The sequence below is a fragment of the Bidens hawaiensis genome, unplaced genomic scaffold (assembly GCF_021521415.1).
Source record: "Bidens hawaiensis isolate Kalapana, Puna unplaced genomic scaffold, B.hawaiensis_p1.1 tig00026587_1, whole genome shotgun sequence".
Classification (NCBI taxonomy): Eukaryota; Viridiplantae; Streptophyta; class Magnoliopsida; order Asterales; family Asteraceae; genus Bidens; species Bidens hawaiensis.
The window spans coordinates 9,254-32,880 of record NW_027494266.1 but is presented as its reverse complement, the minus strand read 5'-3'; the positions used below and the strand labels follow the sequence as shown (position 1 = coordinate 32,880).

Below are 23,627 nucleotides of genomic sequence, written 5' to 3'. Positions count from 1 at the left end.
TCTTATCTAATTGTTTGTATATGACAAAAGGTTTTCATTTATGTAGTAAACTAGTTTATTGTCTATTAACGAATGCATTCGGTAAGCTCGCAGTTTATTAGTTAATACTGTTCTGATATTATAAACTCAGATCACATGAACCAACAAGCCTTCTTGATGACGTTCGATTCAGTTCGGTTAATTTGGTTATAACACAAACCATAACCAAAACCGACACACAATTTTCAGCTAATCGGTTATTGCTTAACCTAGCGGTTGGCTGTTTGTTCGGTTTGGTTAATTCGGTTATTAGCTTATCCTACCACCACTATATCATTCGGTTATTTCATATATTATTTTGTGCATATGGAGATTAGTTCCAAACTGTTTGGAGATCATAACAGGCTTCCATCCCTAAATCATATTTTGGATCTCAACAACCCTTTGGAGCTGTGTCCATTATTTGAGGTGACACGTATATATGCTCACATGAAGGACTTGGTTAACAACATTTCATAATCCTACAAATACTCACAATAATATTACTTCTTGTCACCTCATTCTAACAGTAAGAATGTCGGTACTGATCATGGCGGTCTTGATAGCATACACCGGTTGTCATGTGGCTGCTATCCGCTGCCCGAGTTGCGGGACCACCCCAGTCCCGTACCCACTCAGCATCGCACCCACATGTGGCCACCCGTCCTATAAGATCAGGTGTGACACGGGTGTGTTGAAATTTGACACGCTCAATAACACTTACCCAATCATATCAATCTCCCCTAAAGATCTTCGGCTAGTGATTGCGCAATCACCCTTCTTACCGAACACATGCGTCACAGCTGATCTTCTCGCCCAGGGCATACAGCTGGACCCGAACTTACCCTTCACAATATCTTTGAACAACACTATAATCTTCTTCAACTGTACGGAAACAATGTCTTCACTTTCAATGGATTGCACTCTCACCAGTCCTTGTCGGGCCTTTGAAAACGCCTCACCTCGGATGTCCGTGTGTATGAAGTCCCCACGTTGTTGTTCTTATTATAAAGGAAGCTCTACAAACCTGTTTGCACTCCGTCTAACCATGGATCGATGCAGGGCTTACAAAAGCTTTGTTAATCTAAACAGCTCCTGGCCATTTAATAAGTGGCCGGAGCCTAGTGTTGAGTTGATGTGGGCTCCATCACCAGAGCCACCGTGTACGAAACAGGCTCATTGTGACTCGACCTCTACTTGCAGGGCGGCTCTTGATGGCTCGCGGAGGTGTGTTTGTAAGTCTGCATTTCTCTGGAATGCAGCCGCCGGCCAATGTGTTAAGGGTAGGTAAATAGATACAGCATAGGTAAATTCTACGACGGCTGTGGACAGTAAAGATGTTTAGTTCTTAAATAATACATAACATTAGATATTACCAACACGTTTTGGACGCAATGGCTGTGGATGAGTAAGGAATCCACAGTCAAGCGTGCTTGTGACTTGTGAGCAAAAACGGACAGTATTGGTTAGTATAAGAGGACGAATGTTATAATGTTAATTGTTGAATATGTTTTTGCAGATCTCAATAAGGTTAGAAGAAAACGGACTGTCCTTGTTGCATCGACCGTATGCATTGGTGGGACGGTATTTTTAACAACTATTTCTGGGATGGTGATATTTATCCGCCGCCAAAAAATCAAAGCTGAACGAACACGCCTTGCTCGTGAGCGAGACAAGATTATCGTGGCAAGTGGTATTGGAACACTAGCGAAAATCTTCACAAGCAAAGAGATCAAAAGGGCAACTAATAACTTCTCATCAAGTGGTCTTCTTGGTGTTGGAGGGTTTGGAGAAGTATATAAAGGTGTGATGGAGGATGGCGCGATAGTGGCGGTTAAATGTGCGAAGTTAGGGAACACCAAAAGCATCGATCAAGTCCTAAACGAGGTTCGAATCCTATGCCAAGTCAACCACAAGAACCTAGTACACCTTCTAGCTTGTTGTGTGGAACTCGAACAACCATTTTTGGTATACGAGTATGTTCCAAATGGAAGCCTCTTTGATCACTTGCATGACCAAAATAAACAACCTTTAACATGGACTCAACGGTTAGGTATTGCTCGTGATACTGCTGAGGGGCTTGCGTACCTCCATTTCTCTGCATCGCCCCCAATCTACCACCGCTACGTGAAGTCAAGCAACATTTTACTCGACTACAACATGAAAGCGAAGGTCTCAGATTTTGGTTTATCAAGACTAGCTGAGGCGGATGTAACCCATGTGACGACTTGTGCACAAGGTACTTTCGGGTACTTAGATCCTGATTATTATTGGAACTATCAGCTGACTGATAAAAGTGATGTATATAGTTTTGGAGTATTATTGTTGGAAATGCTTACGTGTCAAAAGGCTATAGACTTTGGTAGACCAGCAGAAGACGTAAATTTGGTTGCATACATTAAACGACTAGTGAAGGAGGAAAGATTGGTGGATGTTATAGACCCGATGCTTAAGAAACACGCGTCTTCGTTGGATATTGATGCTATGAAAGCATTCGGGTTCCTTGCAATGAGTTGCTTGGAGGAAAGAAGAGAGAATCGGCCTTCTATGAAGGAAATATCCGAGGAGATTGAGTATATCATGGGTATTGTAGCAACCACCGTGAATGATAAACTTCGAGAAAGCTAGATTTAAATCATCTAAGCATGATCTCTACATCATGCATTAAAAGTTGTGAATTATGTTAGTGAATAAATGAATAATGTAATTTTGGAAAACACAATGTTGTTAGAAACGAAAAAAAATTGTGTATATATGTTACCTATGATGTTATACAAAACATGTGATGTTTCACAATCAAAAGTTGTATTATCATTCTAAAACATAAGCTATTTAACTTGACTTATTATATAAAAAAACTAAGTCTTACAAAAGGGATGTTCGGTAACCTACCCCAAGAATCGATCTTGATTATTTTTCGGTTTGATATGTCTTTACTAGATATTTGATCAACTTTAATAATTAGGATATTGTAAGTTTGTAGCATGTAAACCAGTCAACCTAATTCGAAGTAAGATTAGTGTTAGTAAGTTTAGAGTTTATGGGCCGCCTTTCTGATCATGGGCCCTCTACAAATCCATAATATTCGCCACCATGTGGCCCACCCAATCTTTGCCGTCGAAGGTCAACTTCTTCCATACTGATTACTGAGCCTCATGATATCAATTCGAAAAAGATATAAGATATGATTAACGTAAACAACGAATTATAATTACCATGAAATTAATTTTACTGTAATATAAAATGGTTATTAACTCTATAATTTTATTTTTTTTTTCATATTTTATTATTTTGTTAACATCTACTAAGTTTTTATACTATTTTTAGTATTTTATGGTTAAAGTAGCACTAATATTGTAGTCACATATAACGAAGATCAAACATCAAATTTTTTATTTGTGATTTTACATTTTAGTGACATCTGAATAATTAGGTTTGGCTTCCGAACTAAGACTTACGTTAGTCATCGTTAATTGTCGCCCCAAAGAAGCACAAGCACGGCTATAACCGTCTACAAAGACCATACGGTGTTAGTTACTGATATGTTATTACTAAAACCATACGCATTGGGTCATAGACGTCTTACTATTCCAACTATCTAGTCTCTAAATGGCCTATTGTGACAATATTTGATGAACGCTTTCATATTGATCGTCACCAAATATAACTAATAACGTTTACAAATTTAATTTGATAATTATGTCACGGAAGTAATATCCGTGGTGGATGAGCGGTAAATATAATTTGTGATGCTACATTATCAATATCTAAATGCATATATTAAGGAACAATATAATTAGTTAATTACTGAGGATGGATTAATATAAACCAACTCACCCTCCGAAGTAGACTTCCACAGGGAGTATTGTAGTTCATAAACAAAAGTTGTTTTCTCTTTTAAAGTTTTATGCAATTTTATTGGCCGCGTTGACACCATTTATTGACTTGATCAAAAGCATACGTCTAGGTTTTTGTCGAAATCATGTGCAGATAGTTGACTTAGAAAAGATTAGAAATGCTTACGTCATTCCATAATTAGTTAGATTGGGGGTATGAATTAATTTGACATTGGCCACCAAATACACGGTTTCGAGTTGGGTTTGAGGTTTGGGTTAGTTTAGGACCCTAGGTTGGAACTCAAACTCGTTTAACTAAACATTAACATGTTGTGTTCAAGTCGACCTTACGTCATTTCATAATTAGTTAGATCGGGGGTATGATTTAATTTGACATTGGTCACTAAAGAATTGGGTATTTATTGTTAAAATATGACAGGTAAAAGAGAGAGAACTAAATAATCTTTATGCTTTGTAGTTTAAACGTGGTGTTTTAATATAAGTTTGTTCTTTTTTAAATAGTGGTTTAGAATATTAACGTTCAAAAACAAATATATACTCTGGTTAAATTCGTTGTGCTTATGTCAACTTATGACATTCATTTCGTTTCAGGTTCATGTTTTGGACATAATGTTTGGGTTTGTGTGAAAAATGTTAGGCGTGTGCCAAGTTTAACCCACAAATTAGACTTACTTAACACATACATTTTAGATAAACGGATTTAAACACGCCCGTGCGTGAAAAAACCACAAAGTTACAAGAAAACTATTACTAATCAATCATTTTTTTGAAATCATTTATTTTTAATTTTAAGGTTAATTAGAAATATAAAAAAAAGTTTAAAATAAATGTAGTGATTAAAACGAGCCAAACCCATGCCATGGTTGGTTTGGCTCGGTATAATAATAATAATAATAATAATAATAATAGTGTACGTGTGTTTACTTTTTCAACAAAAATGTGTGAACATATATTATGTTTTTTGAAAGTTGCAATATGTACTTTGTCAATGCATGCATATATATTATATACCTAGCTTCTGAGAAGATCGGGGGAAAGAATTGAACAACTAATTTGGTGAGAAAGTCCTTTCGTACCTATTTCGATCCCAACCCAATACCTAATAACTTATTTAATCTCCAACTTGATGCTTCAATATATTAGTTACATTAAATCTTCATTAAATCCACAATAAAAATTTATTACCATACACAATTAATCAAAACCCAATTTAGACTTTTGTCATTTAATTTTCTTTCATTACCTAACATGTAAACCAAAAGCAAGTAGAACTTAACCAGAAATGAATTGGGTTATAGGGTCATGCATGACTCAAGCTTGGTATATCAATGTCATACTCGCATAGTCGACAATTGTCCTTACATGCCTCTACAAAGGGCCGTATCGAAAACCCAAGAATACATATACATATGAAGATTTTTGAAAAAGGGCCAATGTGATAATAAGAATGATTTTCTATAACTAAAATTGTTCTCCGTTAGAAGCGTCAAAAACTTGATTTGTATTATCTAGTCTTAAACTTCTAAATGCTATATAGGGAGTTAAGGATTAGCCGACTAGGACATGTACAATTCGAGAGTGAACAACCGAGCATTTCAAACAAAAGTGTTGTTAATATGCAACCTAGTGAAAAGAAAGAGTAGCTCTATTTAAAGTCCAAACTATTTGAAATTACTTGTTATAAGTTAAAATATAGTAACTTTGGGTAGAAGATGTTCAAGATGGTGAATTTGTTAACTTGATCATCTATGCCTTTAGCGGTTCCATTGCTAATGACAACATATACGATTAGCGACGAGTGCCACAAAGGTACAATAAACTTCTCATTAGGTATCTAAACTAAAACTATTAGAAGGCTAAACGAAGGTCTTTTCACAAACCACCACAATATGCTTGATTTGACATTTATATCTAGCTAGGTTGAATCTCTCGTCCGGGGGTATCCAACTTTCTAAGCATTCAAAAGTTGACACAAATCACCATAGCTGATTTCTAGCCAATCATATCAGATCATGCACTAGATTCATGCCAATTACCTTAGATGTTGATCATTTACACATAATTTATATTTATCTCACGAACTTATATAAATAAACCTAACCAACTAACCAAGTAGATGAATCAACATAATATGAACCTTGATCTTCTTCTCCAATCTTATTGTAGTTAAAAATTGTACACTTCTCTTTGAAAGTCCTATATTTATAATCTTACCTCTTACCTTGACTTGGTGACCAAGAAATTACCATAATCATTATATTACAACTAGAAAACTAAACCAGCTTGACCAACTTGTCAACTTAGCTCTTTCCATATTCACAAACTTGTGAACACGGTCCGAAATTACCAACAATTACCCCTGTAATTTTAATACCGTAACTGTAACTTGATTTTTCTTGTTCTTTAGGTATTGACCTTCTCCGGTTCTTGATCCAGGTCTCTGGAACACTAATTTGAAATCAAAATTTGATCAATTAACCGAAAATAAAAACAACGGTCTTCTTGTCACTAAATTGGGCAACAAATATGGCTCAACTTTGGTTATGCGGTTTCCGGAATTAATAAAACAAGATCTGGCGTGGCTTTCTCAAGTAATCGGTCGGCAGCCCTTAGATCTTTCTTGGCGTCTCTGATTTGTTGACCCTAGATCTCATGTTGTAGATCTCTCCTTGGCAAACACGATCAACCCTAAATCTCTTCACGACGGCGACAGACTTCCATACGATGACTAGGTCTTGATATCAATCCTGGGAACATCGAGCTTGGGCCACGATTACACCAATGTCTGATACCACTTCATTACACAGGATCGATCAAACACGTTATTATTGTAGAGAAAACTGACTTAAAATTCCGTTACAATAATTATCTATTGATCAAATTCTAAATCCTTTAACCAAACCTTATATTTATAATTTAACTTTAACTTGGTGACCAAGACATTACTGTAATAACCATACTCCAATTAGGAGACTAAACCAGCTTGACCAACTTATCAACTTATGTTCTTTCATATTCACCAACTTGTGAACACGATCCGAAATTACCAACACCAACGAGAATATAAAGTAACGATTGACATATCGAGAGATAGTGGGTGATAATTTCCATGTATCATAATATAATAATACACAATACCCAATGGTTTAGTAGATCAAGCGACAAAGTAAGGAAATAACAATCTAGTGGATTTCGGTATACTACATGATTTGAAACTTATATTCAAAAACTGATTGTACATGTTTAAAAAGTAAAGATAAGACAACAATGAATCGAAGCATATGGTGGAGGACCTGTCGTGCTAAGTACGGTTAAATAGATAATGTGAGAAACTAATAACAACATAATGATTTATGACAAATTGAGTAATTGACAATAAAACAGTTTTAAGCAAAAGAGTACGATGTGATAAACGAAATCGTGACCAATATAGTGTTATGTTGTTAACAATAATGACTTTCTCCAAACCTAATATATGGAGCAACATCATGTAAATATACAATAAATGCATCAGATGTCATATGTCTAGTGGGACCGAAGTCAAGAATTCATGACTCAACCTACTTACAAATATTCGAGAAATCATTTTAGACCAATATGTGGTGAAGCTTATTGAGTGGCCCAGATGAAATAAATGAAGGTCCTAAACCAGTCTGATAATGAAGTCTTATATGATACGAATTGAATGGTTCATGTTAGTTGTTTTATAGTTAGTTTAGCTGTTAGTATCTAATATCTTTCTTATGTAATTTGTTTTCGGTCAGTTAGTAAAAACCAAAAAAATCTTTAAACACTTTATCTCAATTTATAGCATGTATCGATATAATTTACCAATATAAACATATCATGAGATATTAATACACATTCGACATTCTAAAAAAATAAAGTAACAATAAAGGAGAAGGTTTGCGCGTCCCTTTGGCCGTGTCATCTCACATGACCAACCTGATCTTTACCTAAAAAAAGCCATGACTTTATCTTTTTTTTTTTCTATTTAAAACCACTTTATTACACGGCCAAAGGGACGCGCAAACCTTCTCCTTTTTTGTTACTTTATTTTTTCTATTTAAAACCACTTTATTTGGCCGTGTCATCTCACATGACCAACCTGATCATAATTATTAACCATATATGAAGAAACACTAACCGGACCCCGGACAGATTACGGGTAACCTGGGGGTTAGATAGATGTTTCCCACGAGGGATTAGACCCGGCAAAGATGGTTCTTCTGATAACCTGCAAAACAGACACCGTGAGCTTGTCACTGAGAAGGGGGGGTTCCTCCTTGTGACCACCCTCCGGCGTGAGAATCAGACTAGATTGCTCTTTAAATATAAAAGTATATTAAGAGATTGCTAGAGCAGATATCAGGTATAATATGATGATAATATGATAAGATATGATAAGATGAGATGGTCATACCATTTGTGGTATTTATAGCCGAAGGTAGGTTTCCAAGGAGGTGTGGCCTGCTGAATAGTATTCATGTTCTACCAACTGTGGCCTACGCACGTGCTCTGCTGGTAGTTGGTGGGTAGGCAGCGGCTGATAGTGACCAGGCCTGCTGTGTACTATTCCCTTTCCACCAACTGCCGGCTATGCACGTGGTATGGCAGTAGTTGGTGAGTAGGCAGCGGCTAATAGTGACATACAGTACGGGAGCATGCTGCTCGCCATACTGTTGTCAATAAGCTGTCGTATCTTTAGTCAGATCTTTTGCCCATACCTCGTCAGGTACAGTACAGAAGATCTTCCCGTATCGTACGGACTGGCTTATTTGGGCGGGAGTATTCCCCCTCCCGCCCTTGTGCGGGATTGTCCCCGGCGTTGCTCATTCCCTCAGGTGACACTGAGTGATTGAGAGCTAAGTGCCTTGTGCGTGTAGCCTTGCTGCGCGGGTGGCCTTCCCTGATGGCTTGTATCCGAAGCTGCGGGAACAGGCGAAGTCCTTCACCATTGGGAGGCATTTCCTGCGGGAACAGCTTGCGTACTGCGCGTAAGGACGTCACGTCTCTGAGCATGGTTGGTCCTGCTGATCCAGTTGGTTTCTGCGCAGACGTCCCTCTTCAAGGTGAGTCTTGCGGGTCTAACTGGGCTCTGCTGGGACCTACCTCTTCAATATATATATTCATGCATCTACAATTAGTAATTTATTTTTCTATTTTAAAACCACTTTAAGGATAAGTTTAAGATTGTTAAGGTTTCATTCTCCTTCAGAAATGTATGAATTGATCTTTCATGAATTAAGCTCCATGTTTTAAAAATGTTTGTTGATTATAAAAATGCATCATTAAACGACTGTATTATGCAGACTTTTCTTTTTAAATATTGACCAAATTATTTAATTTCTGTCCACTCGGTATTTCTAACCACTAGTTAATTTAGTAATATTTCCAATTTCCATTTTCTACCAATGACAAGTGAGAAAAAGACTTTATAATATTTGTTATGACTTAGTCCTAGACGCTTTCCTACATCAAATAGTTTGTATAGATGTTCAAACGTTTGTAACTAGTTTTATACTCTTCTATTTATAATTAGGAAGTATTCTTATCATATTTCAATGACTATTTCAAATGATTATAAAATAATTAAAAATATTACAATTCGGACATCTTATAATATAAACCGTCTTATATATGTATTAAGAACATTTTTGACTGTTAAAATAAGGCTCGTGGGTGTAGTTGTGTGTATTAATGTCATTATCGATGTTCAACCACCTTAGGTTTTATATCAACAACACAACCCTAAACTCCATTTAAATACTTTCATTCCTCTTCATTAATCACACCAAATCAAAATCTTAAAATGACCACTCTACTCTCACACCGCAAATTCGCCATTCTTGTTCTTCTATCTTTCTTCGCAACCCTCTCTCATCAAGCAACGCCTCCCCCAAACCCAAGACTCAAAAACGCCTATTTTGCGCTCCTAGCATGGAAACATTCAATAACCGAGGACCCTCGAGGCTTCACTTCAAATTGGTACGGTTATGATGTTTGTAACTACACCGGGGTGTTTTGTGCACCTGCTTTAGACGATCCAGATGTCACCACAGTCGCTGGTATCGATCTCAACCATGGAAATATCTCGGGATCCCTCCCAGAAGACATGGGATTACTCACTGACTTGGCACTGTTCCACATAAACACCAACAAGTTCTGTGGAACAGTACCAAAGTCTTTTGAGAAACTGCGTCTTCTTTATGAGCTTGACATAAGTAACAATCGCTTTTCTGGTGATTTCCCGTCAGTCGTGCTTTCACTTCCTTCTCTCAAATTTCTCGACATTCGTTTCAACCAATTTAATGGAAGCATTCCTTCGAAGCTGTACGACCTTAAACTCGACGCCATTTTCGTCAACAATAACTTATTCCAAGTCACTTTTCCCAAAAACCTAGGAAACTCTCCGGTTTCGGTTATTGTTTTTGCTAACAACAAAATCAATGGTTGTTTACCTTCAAGCATCAAGAAAATGGCTAAAACATTAAATGAGATCATTCTACAAAATGTGAGTTTAAGTGGTTGTTTAACATCCGACATAGGATCATTAAAAAACCTAACAGTCTTTGATGTGAGTTTCAACTCACTTGTCGGGTTATTACCCGAAAGCATAGAAGAAATGAAGAGCTTGGAGCAGTTAAATATCGCACACAACAAGTTTTCAGGCGATATTCCGGATAGCATTTGCTCGTTACCACGGTTACAAAACTTCACATACTCGTATAATTACTTTGAGGGTGAGCCCAAGATTTGTTTGAAATTAAAGGACAAAGATGACAAAAAGAATTGTATTCCGGATAGACCGAAACAACGTGAAGAAAAGGAGTGCAAAGCGTTTTATACACGTCCAGTGAACTGTCGTGGCTGCGGTGATCCTCCGCCGCCACCTCCACCACCACCTAAGGAGCATTGGTTTCCACCTTATGGCTACTTCACATCGCCACCATTGAAACATTAAATAAAAAGTGTATCATATGACTTTTGAATATTGATTTAAATACGTATAGATGAATAAGAAATTTGGAATTAATTTCGTGTGAGATATGTTGATGTTAACGTGTTACTTTTCTTAATTGTTATAGACTTTTGTTTAAAGTCTGTTTTGTAATATTGACGGCGATTATTTTAGTTTATTGTGTATATTAAATATTTTGGTATAATAGTGGTGTTGTTTATTGGTCAATTTATGGTTTAATATATTCACCTGAATATTGTAGTTTCATACTTTCAATTGATATTATAGGCTGGCCGCTAATTGAACAAGGAAAGTTGGAAAATAGGTTAAAATGTCATTAAAAAAATATTGCTTTTAAAATTGGTAGCTAGAGTCTAGTTGACTCTTTGTTAATTAATCAACATCAATTAACTTAACTTGTTTAATGAATCATAATCAGCTATTTTTTTCTACACTGAATAATAATAATAATAATAATAATAATAATAATAATAATTTTAATATTATTATTTTTATTTTTTTGTATATAAAGATTGTTAGATGATAATGCATGGCAATAATTTAATACAAATTTAAAATAGTAAAATTAATTATTATTGTAATTTTCTTTGTCTTTTCGTTTCGTTTGACAAAAAAAATTATGCAAATATCTTAGCGGTTAATACCATTGTGATCGGTTTTGCAATCTAAACAAAATAAAATGTGATATCATTTGGAATTTCAAAATAAAAGGCTAGTGTAACAAAATATTCATGGATTGGAAAACTGACAAGTAATGGACTGTTTCTGAGTACTCAATATAAATTTATTTATTCAACTAAAAAAATATTATCTTAGAAAGAGTATTATCCAATACTAAACTAGTTTTAACTACTACATCTATTTAAAAATACAAAATCTGATAATTAATTTAAAAATACAAAAGTAGTTTACAAATAAACTTCTTAACGTTCATATTGAAGTCGAAGTAGATAAACACAATTTTGGAATTGCAAAGTGCCGGCTCAATTGGGTTATGGTCCTTATGGAAGTGGTCTGGATTCTGGACTAGAAAAATGTGTAAGAGCCGAACAAATATTTCTAATCCAATTATTCAATTAACAATGTTGTTTTTGTCTAAGGGGCTAACACAGTAACACTAACGCAGCTAAATGCTAATGGGAGGCCCATTTTACTTGTTCGTTTGCTGGATTCAGATACAAGGGCCCATTGGATCCGTCATGTCTTCTAGAGGTGCACAAATCGGGTTTTCTAAATATCCGGGTTCGGGTATAGAACCGGGTTCGGGTATGACCGAGTACCGGTATGACCGGGTATTGGTAATAATCGGGCAGGGTTCGGGTCGGGTATTGTCTCAAAAAATCATACCCTATGCATCGGGTTCGGGTCGGGTATAGAACCGGGTATTCTAAAACCGGGTATTTGAATACCCTATTATCGGGTATTGAAAAAACTCTATTTACGGGTATTTTGGGGTTTTTTTCCGTTATTTTTTTTATATAGATTGGATTTTTTAAAAGTTTACACTTTTTAGGGGTATTATTCGGGTATTTTTAAGGTATTTTTCGGGTATACATCGGGTATTTGAAATACCCAGTTTCGGGTATTGGAAAACCTTGGTTCCGGGTTCAGGTATTACCGGGTACAAATCGGGTTTTCGAGTATTACCGGGTACAAATCGGGTCCGGTTCGGGTTCGGGTTTTAGTGTCAAAATGCATACCCTATCCGTACCCTACGGGTAGGGTCGGGTTCGGGTTTGGGTATTAAAAACCCGGGTATTAGAAAAACCGGTTCCGGGTATTTATTTCGGGTCCGGTTCCGGGTTCGGGTTTTTTGTGCACCTCTAATGTCTTCGTTTAGACTTTGACATAGGGTGTTCACCGGTTTTTTTTAGAACGACTTTATTGTAATTAGGCTACTGCACTCTTTAAACTTGGAGAGCTCCTACGCCCCACTCTGGCCAGACTGCGTTATCTTAACCGGGCCCACGCTGGCTTTAGAGTTTGGTTTGGGCGTTTCCACGGGAAACCATATAGTCGACTGCCACTTGACAGTCGTTGTGCCACCACAAAATCAGAACTCTCCAACGTAACACACTGTGAGAAGAAAACCCGGATAGGCTCTGGGTGTTCGCCGGTTTTGGTTTTCTCGGTTTGAATATTTTTTTAGCTTAAACATAGTTAAACCAAATTAAAGATTGGGAAAACCCAAAAACTTGAATTTTAATAAAACAAGTGTTCAGTTGGGATTTTGCGTTAATCATGTTCCTCGGTTTTAACCAAATTGAGTTTCTAGAACCGAAAAACCATTACCTAAATCGGTTCGATTTAAAACTGAATATATTATCTTGGTTCAAATTTAACCGGTTTTTGTTTAGTTATCTATATAATCAGTTGAAATGAATATTGATCACTCTAGATATTATCAAGATTGATGAAGGCTTTGGTTTCAGAATTAAAGTTTCGGGTCGACAAGATGGAGTGATGAGCGGGCACTCGGGTAGGTTTTTTTTAGTTAAAGTAGGCTTATTATTTTTTTGTTTCGTTGTTGACTAAATTTCTAAACCTTTGCCCGAGTTAGTAATTAACCCTAGTTTCAGTCGTGCATGTAGGTCAAATTGACCGAACCATGTTAATTGGCGTGTCATTTATTTTCTCGTTTCTGCATGTTGAATTCGTTTGTGCATTGTGTGTTGGTTTTCCGATGCGCCACTTAATATCTAACAATACCAATACCATTAGATAAAAATAAGTAATAATAAACATCCATTCGTTTATTTAAGTTTAAAAGTAAAGAAAACAAATATTCAAGTTTCAGAAATATACAATTAAATTAGTACGATCTTCCTTTATGTTGGTAATACGATTTGTACCCATCTTGACTTGACCATTTTATGTTTGCTTTCATTTCAAATTTGAGTTTATTCCTTTATCACTCTTTATGTAAGAAGTGAGAAACTAACCGATTTGGTTACTTGGATAAGGTTCATCGTCAAAAGAAAGTAAAGTCAACACTTATCCCGTTTTGACATTATGTTTTCTTTACTTGAATTCAATGTTCAAAGCTTGGCCGATTCCAACCATCTCCACCACTTCTAATAAACAAATTGTAAGAATGATATTATACAATAAAATATATTTATTTCTAACATTAAATAAAATATGTAAGTGGAAACTAGACATCATGAAGTGAATTGAGGATATTGAGGAGTTGAGTCCATTATACACTACTTACTACTCGACATTGAGTCGTCAAAAACTCAGAATAAAACGAATTTAAATGAGCTCGAGTTCACGCTTGAGTTCATATTAGAACTTCAGAAAACTAGGCTTGAAGATTAAATGAGCCTACCATTTTTATATTTCTTTTTTGTTTAATATATTAAGTATGGATTACAAAATAATTAATATTATATATAGTTACGAATTTTTTTAAATGATATATATTACGTTTCTATAAAATTATAAATCTATATAAAGTTAATTATAAACACAAATGAATTATATATAACAAACAAGTTGGACCTAAATCAAACGTAAAAGTTGTTTTACGGGAGGATCTCAAGTTTTAAAAATAAAGTTTAAATGAGTTTGGCTCAAGCACGAGCTTTGATTCTAGTTAAACAAGTCGAGCTTGATTATTTGAATTAAACGTGCTTGAACTCGGTTTGGCTGCTTTTAAAATCATGAAGTGGCAGTTTGGGCGTTTGGCACAGAAACCTGGCTATGTTGTATCGATTCGAAGGACGGGGCTATTCCTCTTTTATTATATAAATAAACTATAAATATTGGGAGAAATGCATTATAATAGTGGAAAATAAAGACAATATTGCAAGCTGTCACACGTGGAACATGGCTTTCGCTATGCAAAAACTGGAGTTTTTTTTTATCAAAATGGGGTGCTGGGAAAATTTATTTACCAAAATAGGTTAAATGAAACATATTTATCAAAATAGGGTTTTTATTTATTTTTCATTTATTTTGTTATGGCCCCACGTCACTGCTAACTCCTCCCCTACCATAGTGGTCGCCGGCCATCACCATCAACCGCCGCGCCGGTAATATTTTAAAATTTCATATTTTATTCAAACTATTTAAATTTATTCGCTTCTAACATGAAATTATAATTGTGTTTTGTCCTTGGTTTGTTCCACTGAGTTTAAGCTACATTCAATTGAAAGATTCATCATAAATTAATTCAATTGCTTACATATGTGGTTAGAACCAAATTAAAAGATGGTGATGGCCGGCGACCACTCTGGTAGGGGAGGAGTTAGTAATGACTGTGGGGCCATAACAAAATAAATGAAAAATAAATAAAAACCCTATTTTGGTAAATATGTTTCATTTAATCTATTTTGGTAAATAAATTTTACCTCCACCCTATTTTGATAGAATTGCGGTCACCTGTTTACATATTACATCAATATCAAATTCCAGATTTTGAAATTCATTTTCTAGCAACAGTTTATATCAAAGTACTAACCCAGTCACCGATCAAAAGGAGGCTTAAGACGATGTGATTATGTAGGTCTTTCTTTAACCTTAGAGCATGAATATCAAGACAAGCTAGCCCAAAACTTCACAATACTTGAAGTCCCATTGCTGCAATCAAAAAGCTAAAACCAACCAAAATTACTTCATATTATTATTACAAAATCCTATAACTGATATTAATATCTTGATGTTTTAAGCAAAAGCAATTACACAAAACAAGAACACAATCATACTCAAAATAATAACAGAAAAAGAGAGAGATAAACCAGAAGGAAGTAGCAGTGGAGAAGCCAGAAGCAGAAGACATGACAGCAAGTGAAGCAGCAGCAAATAAACACTGACCGGTCCTCAACACGAGCCCACTGACCTTCCGCGGACTACCAAACAACGATTTCATCTCTATCTATATGTTTGGATAATTGACTACTTGAAGAATGAAAGTTGGATGTTGCTACATGTTATGTATGATTGATTGGTATTTGTTACAACATTCCAAAGAACATGCAAAAACAATTGTTCCTGTTTGATTAATCAAAGTGGAAGATGACTAAACTAAAAACATGACGTTTTATTAATTTTTTAAGAGTTTAGAGACAACAGGTTTGGACCATCACCAACTTTACATAAACTTTTGACTTTTTAGCAGTCTCTTGCAAAACATTCAATTTTGTGACCATTGGTTTGTGGTTTAGGTTAGTTTGACCTTTTCTAAAAACTCCTGCGCCTTTTAAAAACAGACAGAGACCTGTAACTTGTTACTCAAGTTTTTAAAAACCGTACCGATAATTTAAGACGCAGTTTTTCATAGGTCTGTCCAAATAACTCGGGTTTCGAAGCTCGATCAAAAAAAGCTTGCTCGGAATTGGTTTGGTTTGTAAACAACCTGAGCCAAGCTGAGCTCGAACCAAGGTTTACTCGTTAGCTCGTTTGTTGACTCACTCGTCTACTCACTTTATTTAAGTCAAAACTTTTAACATTTTACAGCTCAAATAAATTGCATTTAATCTTTTAAAGCCAACTCATCTTCTAATTATCTAGTTTACTTTGCATCAAGACCAGTGGCGTAGCTTTAAATTTTTTCCTACGGGTTCGGAAAATTTTGAGGGACAGACGACCAATTGTTTATCACTTAGATTTAGGTTTTCTACGGGTTCAATGTTGAAATTTCTACAGGTGTGATGTCAAAATACACTAATATATAACACTAAAACAAAAACGAACGACCGATTGTTATCATTTATATTTGGGTTTTCTACGGGTTCGATGTTGAAATTTCTACGGGTGTGACGTCAAAATACACTAATATATAACACTAAAACAAAAACGGACGACAGATTGTTATCATTTATATTTGGGTTTCTATAGGTTCGATGTTGAAATTTTTATAGGTGAGATGTCAAAATACACTAATATATAACACTAAAACAAAAAATTGTACGGGTTCGGCCGGACCCGTTCCCCTAAAGCTGCCTACGCCCCGGATCAAGACCTTTTCGTAACAGTCTAGCCAAGCTGAAATCAAACAAAGCGATTTCGTCTAAACAAGTGAAACTGAGTTAGCTTGATTAAAAACTGAGTCGGTCTCTAGCTCAAGTTTTCAACCCAGTTTAAAACCTGAGCCGAGCAAAGTTGAGTCGAAATGAAATTTAAGGCAAGCTTAAGTTGGCTCGCCTTGGCTTGACCCGTGAACGACCCTACTTGGTTGGCCCACAATTTACTAGATACATTTTTCTTAACTAACATGATCACTATTTTACTTGCAAGTTTGAATCCTAGAAGTCAAAACTAAGAACAAGAATGGTACCAGGACAGAATATGGTATTACTGCTTCTAATTAAGTTCTAACACGAATAGCTAAAAAGCAATTAGACCGATACTAAACACCACCTTCTTCCCTCCCCAATCATAACAAATCACCCACCCATCCGGTCCGTTTAAGTCACGGACACATTTAATATACCAATACAACATTCGATAACGCAACAACAAGACCACCACTCATTACTTAAGCTTCGTGAGTCAGGTCACGATGAGTATACACAATGCCTTTATCATTATCCACCACTTGTCCACTTCCTCTAGCAATCCTAAAATTAAAATATAACGTTACATATTTACATCACTTCAGTTATTGTATTTAATTCTAGCAAATAGACAAAAGGTTAAAATATGAACAATAATATACCAGCGCGTTGTAAGCAATCCTTCAACACCTACCGGCCCACGAGCATGGATCCTGCTAGTACTTATACCAACCTGTTGAGTCAACCAAACATTAGTATGTATGTATGTATGTATGTATTATTAACTAATAGGGGTGTAAACGAGCCAAGCCGCTCGTGACTACTCGAGATTAGCTCACTAAAAGCTTGAACTGAGCCGAGCTTAAACCAGCTCGATCTTAAAAATAAGCATGCTTACTAAACGAGCCCAGGCTTCACTTATCCAGCTCAAGCTGGCTCGCGAGCCTAAACAAGCCTATTACTTATACAATTTTTATTTAATATATTAAATATATGTTTGAATGATAATAATAATAATAATAATTATTATTATTATTATATAAAACTATGACAAATATATAATATATATTATGTTGTATATAAAAATTATGATATAAATATATAAATATAAAAGGAATAAAAATGTATATAAATTAGATAGTAATAATAAACAAGCCAAGCCCGAGCTCAAGCTTAAAAAAATTTGTTTAATAAAAAGCCCTGGCTTCACGTATCGAGCTAAAACTAGCTCACGAGCCAATACAAGCCTATTATTTATATGATTTTATTTAATATATTATATATGTGTTTGTATAAAAACTATTATATATATTTATAATAATTAAAAATGTTTATAAATTAATTAATATGTAAACAGCAAACGAGCTGAGCTCGAGCTTTGAAAACTACTCACTAACCAAGCTCAGTCTTTAGAGAAAGAACTAGAGCTCTTGTAAGTCAATCGAGATGAGCTCGAGCCTAGTCAAGCTTGAGCTCAGATTGGCTAATTTTAACCCCTAGACTGATAGGGTGTGATACCAGAAGAAATGTAATTACTTACCTCTGCACCAAGACCAAAGCGAAACCCGTCACTAAATCTTGTGCTTGCATTGTGAAGTACAGCAGCACTACAAAATAAAACCAAGCAGATGATTAAATTATGCATTATTAAAAGTTTGGTCAATATTATTATCCAGAAAACAAGAACCTGTCAACTTGACGAAGAAAGACGTCTGCAACTTCCCGATCTTGTGTTACAATACAATCAGTGTGCGCACTGCAAGTAAAATTAGTCATTACACATCACAACAATAATAGAATAATAATTACTATAACATATAAATAAATAGTTTTGAATAAAAAAGATATATTACCTTCCATGCTTGTGTATATGATCAATTGCAGCATGCACATCATCCACAATTTCAATGGTGCACGCCAGTGAACTGTACTCATGATGAAACGAAGGTGCGGTTGGAAGTTTAAGCAACGAGCTAGCGCGCGGACCACCGTTTATGCTAACACCTTTAGTTTGAAGCTCAATAAGAAGCTCATTAACACCACCATTATCCAACAGATCCTTATGGACAAGAAGCGTTTCCTGGTTTTAAAGAGAAAAATAGCTAAAAAACAAATATCATTAATAGGAGTGTGTACAATTTTCCAAAAAGAAAGATACCATTGCGTTACACGCGGCGGGATAATCGGTTTTTGCATCTGACACGATTTTCTTTGCCATTTCCATGTCAGCAGATTTGTCAACATAAACATGACAAACTCCATCTATAATGTTACAAAAGATTTACCACATCTTACTATATTTTATATTCCTATAAAAAGAAGTTTATAACATTTTTTCGTCTTACCAGCGTGACCTAGAACGGGAATTTTTGTTGAAGATTTGATTTGCGAGACGAGTTTATTGCTGCCTCTTGGAATCACGAGATCAATGACATCATCAAGCTGATGAAGATATACAATTGCATATTATTATTACCAATACTTAACGTAGAGGAGTGCTATTATAAATTTATAATACAACTTACCTTAAGCAATTCGGGAATCTCATCTCTAGATGTCACAAGTCCAATTAATCCTCCACCAACTGTTTCTGGTATGGCGGATGTAATAATCTATAGTGTCGGAAAAAATTAGCAAAATAAAAGGAAATATATTGATTAAATAATTTAAAAAAGGAGACCTTATGCAAGACTGCATTGGACCGTCTTGCTTCTTTTCCGCCTTTCAGTAAGAGCCCGTTCCCTGATCGTATTGCCAGTGACGCTATCTGTTCACATTGTAACAAAATTTAACACTTGCATATAATTGAAATATATAGTTGCAATTTGCAAGTGAAATGAATATTAAGATATTATTATACATATATACCTGAACTAGCGCATCTGGCCGAGACTCAAAGATAACAAGAAGGACGCCTAAAGGAGATGATGTCTTATCTAATATCAATCCATCTGCCAGCTGTATTAAACAGTAGTTATTAGAACAAAATAAACGAAATAAAAAAAGGAAAGCACGAAATGTCAATTCCTAACCTCCGTTTTCTTTAATACTTGTCCAATTGGTTCCTCCATATTTGCAAGCACACGCATGGCTTTTGCAAGATTAGATACCTATAAAAATATGCTGTGCGCGTTATGCAAAATAAATTAAAAAAAGGAAGATAATACAAGGCCAAAATGACTTTTACCTTCGTGGGCTTGAGAGCCAACCGAGAAATTAATGACATTTCATATCCCGCATCTCTAGCAGCTGCCAAGTCAGCTTCATTCTCATGCACAATCACTTTCACATTTGCTTCTAACGCATCCGCTACATCAAGTAAAATCTTACTTCTTTCTTTACCAGACATCGCCTGCATTAATCAAAACACGTCAATAACTAATCAACACATATCATAAACACGCGCACAAACCAATTTATAATAATACCTGAAGCCTTCTAGAACTTTCTCGAGCATCAACCGCCATGTCACGCGAATTCAACTCTCCATTCGAGATCCACGTGTGCGCATCCTGATGAAACAACGTACCAATACGCTGGCCTTGTAGCACTTTCACAATATTATCCCCCGCAAACCCGCTTCCAAACATTTTAATAAAAAATTTAGTTATGAAAACAAAAAAATAGGATCATAATATCATAATAATGTCATGTCATATCATATGCATACCTGGTTATAATTACTGGAATACCCGCTTGTGAAGCATAAACCGCAGCTTTGACTTTAGCTGTCATTCCACCTCGTCCAAGCCTTGACTTATCACCAAAAGTAATTGTGTTCTCGAGTTTTTCCTTAATGTATGTATTGATCAACTTTGATTGTGGATCACTGGGAGGGCCACTGTAGAGACCGTCCACGTCACTTAATAAAACAAGAAGGTCGGCTTTTAACTCCAATGCTAAGAGAGCCGCCAAACTGTCGTTATCCCAGAAGATTCCGGAAGAATCCTACAATATACGTGTCGTTACAATAAAACATAAGTACACATTAATTATAATGAAACTTTTATATGGAAATGTTTATTAATGAAAACATACCTCATATGGAGCGCGACGAGTACTAACCGCATCGTTCTCATTAAATACGGGAATAACCTTATAAGACAATAACGAATCCACAGTTTCGGTGAGCTGTTGTCTAAACTCTGGACTTCTGAAGTCGTTATCAGTCACGAGAAGCTGAGCTGATGTCACATCCAGCTGCAAACACAATATTAAGCGTCTCATTAAAACAAAAGTTAAAGATGTCGTGACGTGAATTAAATCAAAATAAAGAAATAAATCGAACCTGACTGAACAATGTGTCGTAAAGTGCCATAAGACCGTTTTGTCCAACCGCTGCACACGCCTTACCATCAAGCTCAACTTGCGGTTTTTGAAGATCCGCAAAGCTTCAAGACAATAAACATTTATTTATATTTTAAACCAGATAATATAGTTTATGTTGAAGTTACATCATGTAAATAATGAATAAACCTGCTGTGGACTAATTTTCGGTATCTAAGTCGCTGTCGACCAGCACCAACAGCACCTGATGAAACCAAGATAACTTCGAATCCTTGAGAATTTAGCGTTTGAAGCTGCATTTAGAATATAACATAAAGTACATAACTTAATAATAACAGAAATTCAAAACATTCTACAAAAATCTTTTTTTAGAACGCGTTCTGCTAAAATATACCTGCTCACAGAGAGCTCCTAGTCGTCCAAGCGCGAGTCTTCCATCCTCCCGGGTGACGACAGCTGTCCCTACCTTTAAATAAAAGATTTTATCAGTTCATAAATCAATCAAATTTGGATAACAAGTAAATTATTCATAAATAATAATTTCCTAATTCATCAAGATATTCGGACAACCAGAAACCACAAGAAAAAGAAATTCATTGATTCTGCCATAAAAGATTAAGAATTGCATAAAAAGTAATATTATTTTTCAATCATCATCATCATCAAAAAAGCTACAAAAGCACTTGGTATAATATGATATTATAACATTTTATGTTAAATTTCACTATGTAACATAAATCATCAAAATTATAAAAACCCACAAGCAAACTATATAAATTCCCAAAGTTTAGATAGAATAGTGCACCGATTAATATACAGATGAATTACTCAATTAACAAAAACCCTTGCATGATTAATTACTCAATTATCAAAAACCACAAATCGATAAATGCAATATCAAATTGACACATCAGACAAATCGGGGATTAAAATTATTAATCATATGAATTTGAGAAATGAATTAATCAGACACAAGTGTCAATTGAAAAGGTGAAATTAAGAGTTAATTACCTTGATTACAATACGCTTGACATCTTTGAGAAACCGACGAGTTGGATCAATCGCAGCCATTGTGAAAGCAGAGGGAGATGAGGCTACACGTGACCGTAGGGTTTCAGTTTCAGTTTCAGTGTCTGCAAATTGTTATTTATGTGTGTGTGTGTGAGAGAGTATATATATATATATATATATATATATCAAGCGGCACACATGTTTTGCTAACTAGTAATAAGAGAGAGATTTTGACTAAAACTAAACTATGTGAGATAGGGGCAGGGGTGTGTGTGATTTGACACAATGGTCACGATTGCTGCTGTTTTAGTACCACCTTGTGACACGTCCGTTATTATATCATATAATCATATCATTATTATTCGAAACTACTAGCCTTTTTGTGAGTTTTTTTCTCTAATTTTTATGAAAACCAGTGGTTTTTACTAAGATATTTTTTTTGTTTAAAAAATATTTACTCAAATAGTGTGTGTTGTTATCTGTTTAAAGACCTTTTTAGTCTAATGGTATATAAGGATACAGAAAGGTTGAGTTTTTTAGCCAAATAAGTGTAGATAGAAAAATTATTTTTTAATTTAGTGTATTTTGAAAAGTATTTACTAATTTGATGCAGTTGGAAATTATGTTGGTCGATCTCTCTCTCCTAATTTTATTTGATTAAATCGAATTTATTAAATACTAAATAAAAGAACATTAAATGTTATTTACTAGTTGATATCAAACTTATATAAAGTTTATATATTATTAAATAATGAAGTAGTAGAATACTACTTAAGGCTATATATATATATGAAACAAGAAAACTTTATAAATTAAAATGTGTAACACTAATAAATTCAATATATATAAAACAGTAATCTAAAATATTTTTTTTTGTTTAAGTAATTACTTTAGTAATGAAACGAGAAGTAAATATCTTTTTACAGTTTTATTGTTGATTTAATTTATTAAATAATCAAATAAATTATAAAAACAAATATATCCAATATTAATGATAACTAGGGGACTCCCCGCGTTACGCAATGGGTATTGCATCGGTGTCGATCCATTCGTTACAATACATGTACAATATCATCACTCGGTTTAGCAACTAAAGAAAGAAACAAAAAATATAAAGTCTCGGTATCAGTTCGGTTTATTACAACAGTGACACTCGATATATCAACTAAAAAAACCAAAAATAAAGGTCGTGAAACACTCAAAATGACATCGAAGCATGTTAAAATCATCGAAACCATAAAACACGAATACAAGGCCGGTTACGGTAATATCAATACCGGTAAAGATGTTCATAAAGTATCAATTTGGTTCATCATGGTTCCAATACGATAACTACACTCGCTATAACTTAAAATACAAAAAGTATACTCTATTGTGAACATAACTCTATTTTCAACGAAATTTATACCGGAAGGTCGAGAAAAATATTAATAAACACAGTTAAGTATTCAGTTTAAAAAATATATATGGTGA

At 35.0% G+C, this 23,627-nt stretch overlaps 1 protein-coding gene and 2 pseudogenes across 1 annotated transcript; 2 read left to right on the top strand and 1 right to left on the bottom strand.

The window, feature by feature from the left end:
* Window positions 1–345: 345 nt before the first annotated feature.
* Window positions 346–2,698, top strand: LOC143573572 (wall-associated receptor kinase-like 20 pseudogene; annotated as a pseudogene).
* A 6,808-nt stretch (window positions 2,699–9,506) lies between these two features.
* On the top strand, window positions 9,507–10,839 carry LOC143573559 (leucine-rich repeat extensin-like protein 6 pseudogene; annotated as a pseudogene).
* Window positions 10,840–17,120: 6,281 nt separating this feature from the next.
* Window positions 17,121–22,262, bottom strand: LOC143573573 (delta-1-pyrroline-5-carboxylate synthase-like). Its single transcript, XM_077058415.1, has 19 exons — window positions 22,155–22,262; window positions 21,538–21,609; window positions 21,333–21,436; window positions 21,145–21,247; window positions 20,895–21,056; window positions 20,527–20,804; window positions 20,285–20,435; window positions 20,044–20,208; window positions 19,889–19,966; window positions 19,725–19,814; window positions 19,537–19,623; window positions 19,382–19,468; window positions 19,202–19,298; window positions 19,015–19,118; window positions 18,710–18,936; window positions 18,544–18,612; window positions 18,397–18,463; window positions 17,519–17,589; window positions 17,121–17,420 (listed from the first exon to the last, which is right to left on the bottom strand). The coding sequence occupies exons 1-19, from the start codon at window positions 22,212–22,214 to the stop codon at window positions 17,339–17,341; spliced, it is 2,154 nt and encodes a 717-aa protein (XP_076914530.1). The 5' UTR covers window positions 22,215–22,262; the 3' UTR covers window positions 17,121–17,338.
* Window positions 22,263–23,627: the final 1,365 nt, after the last annotated feature.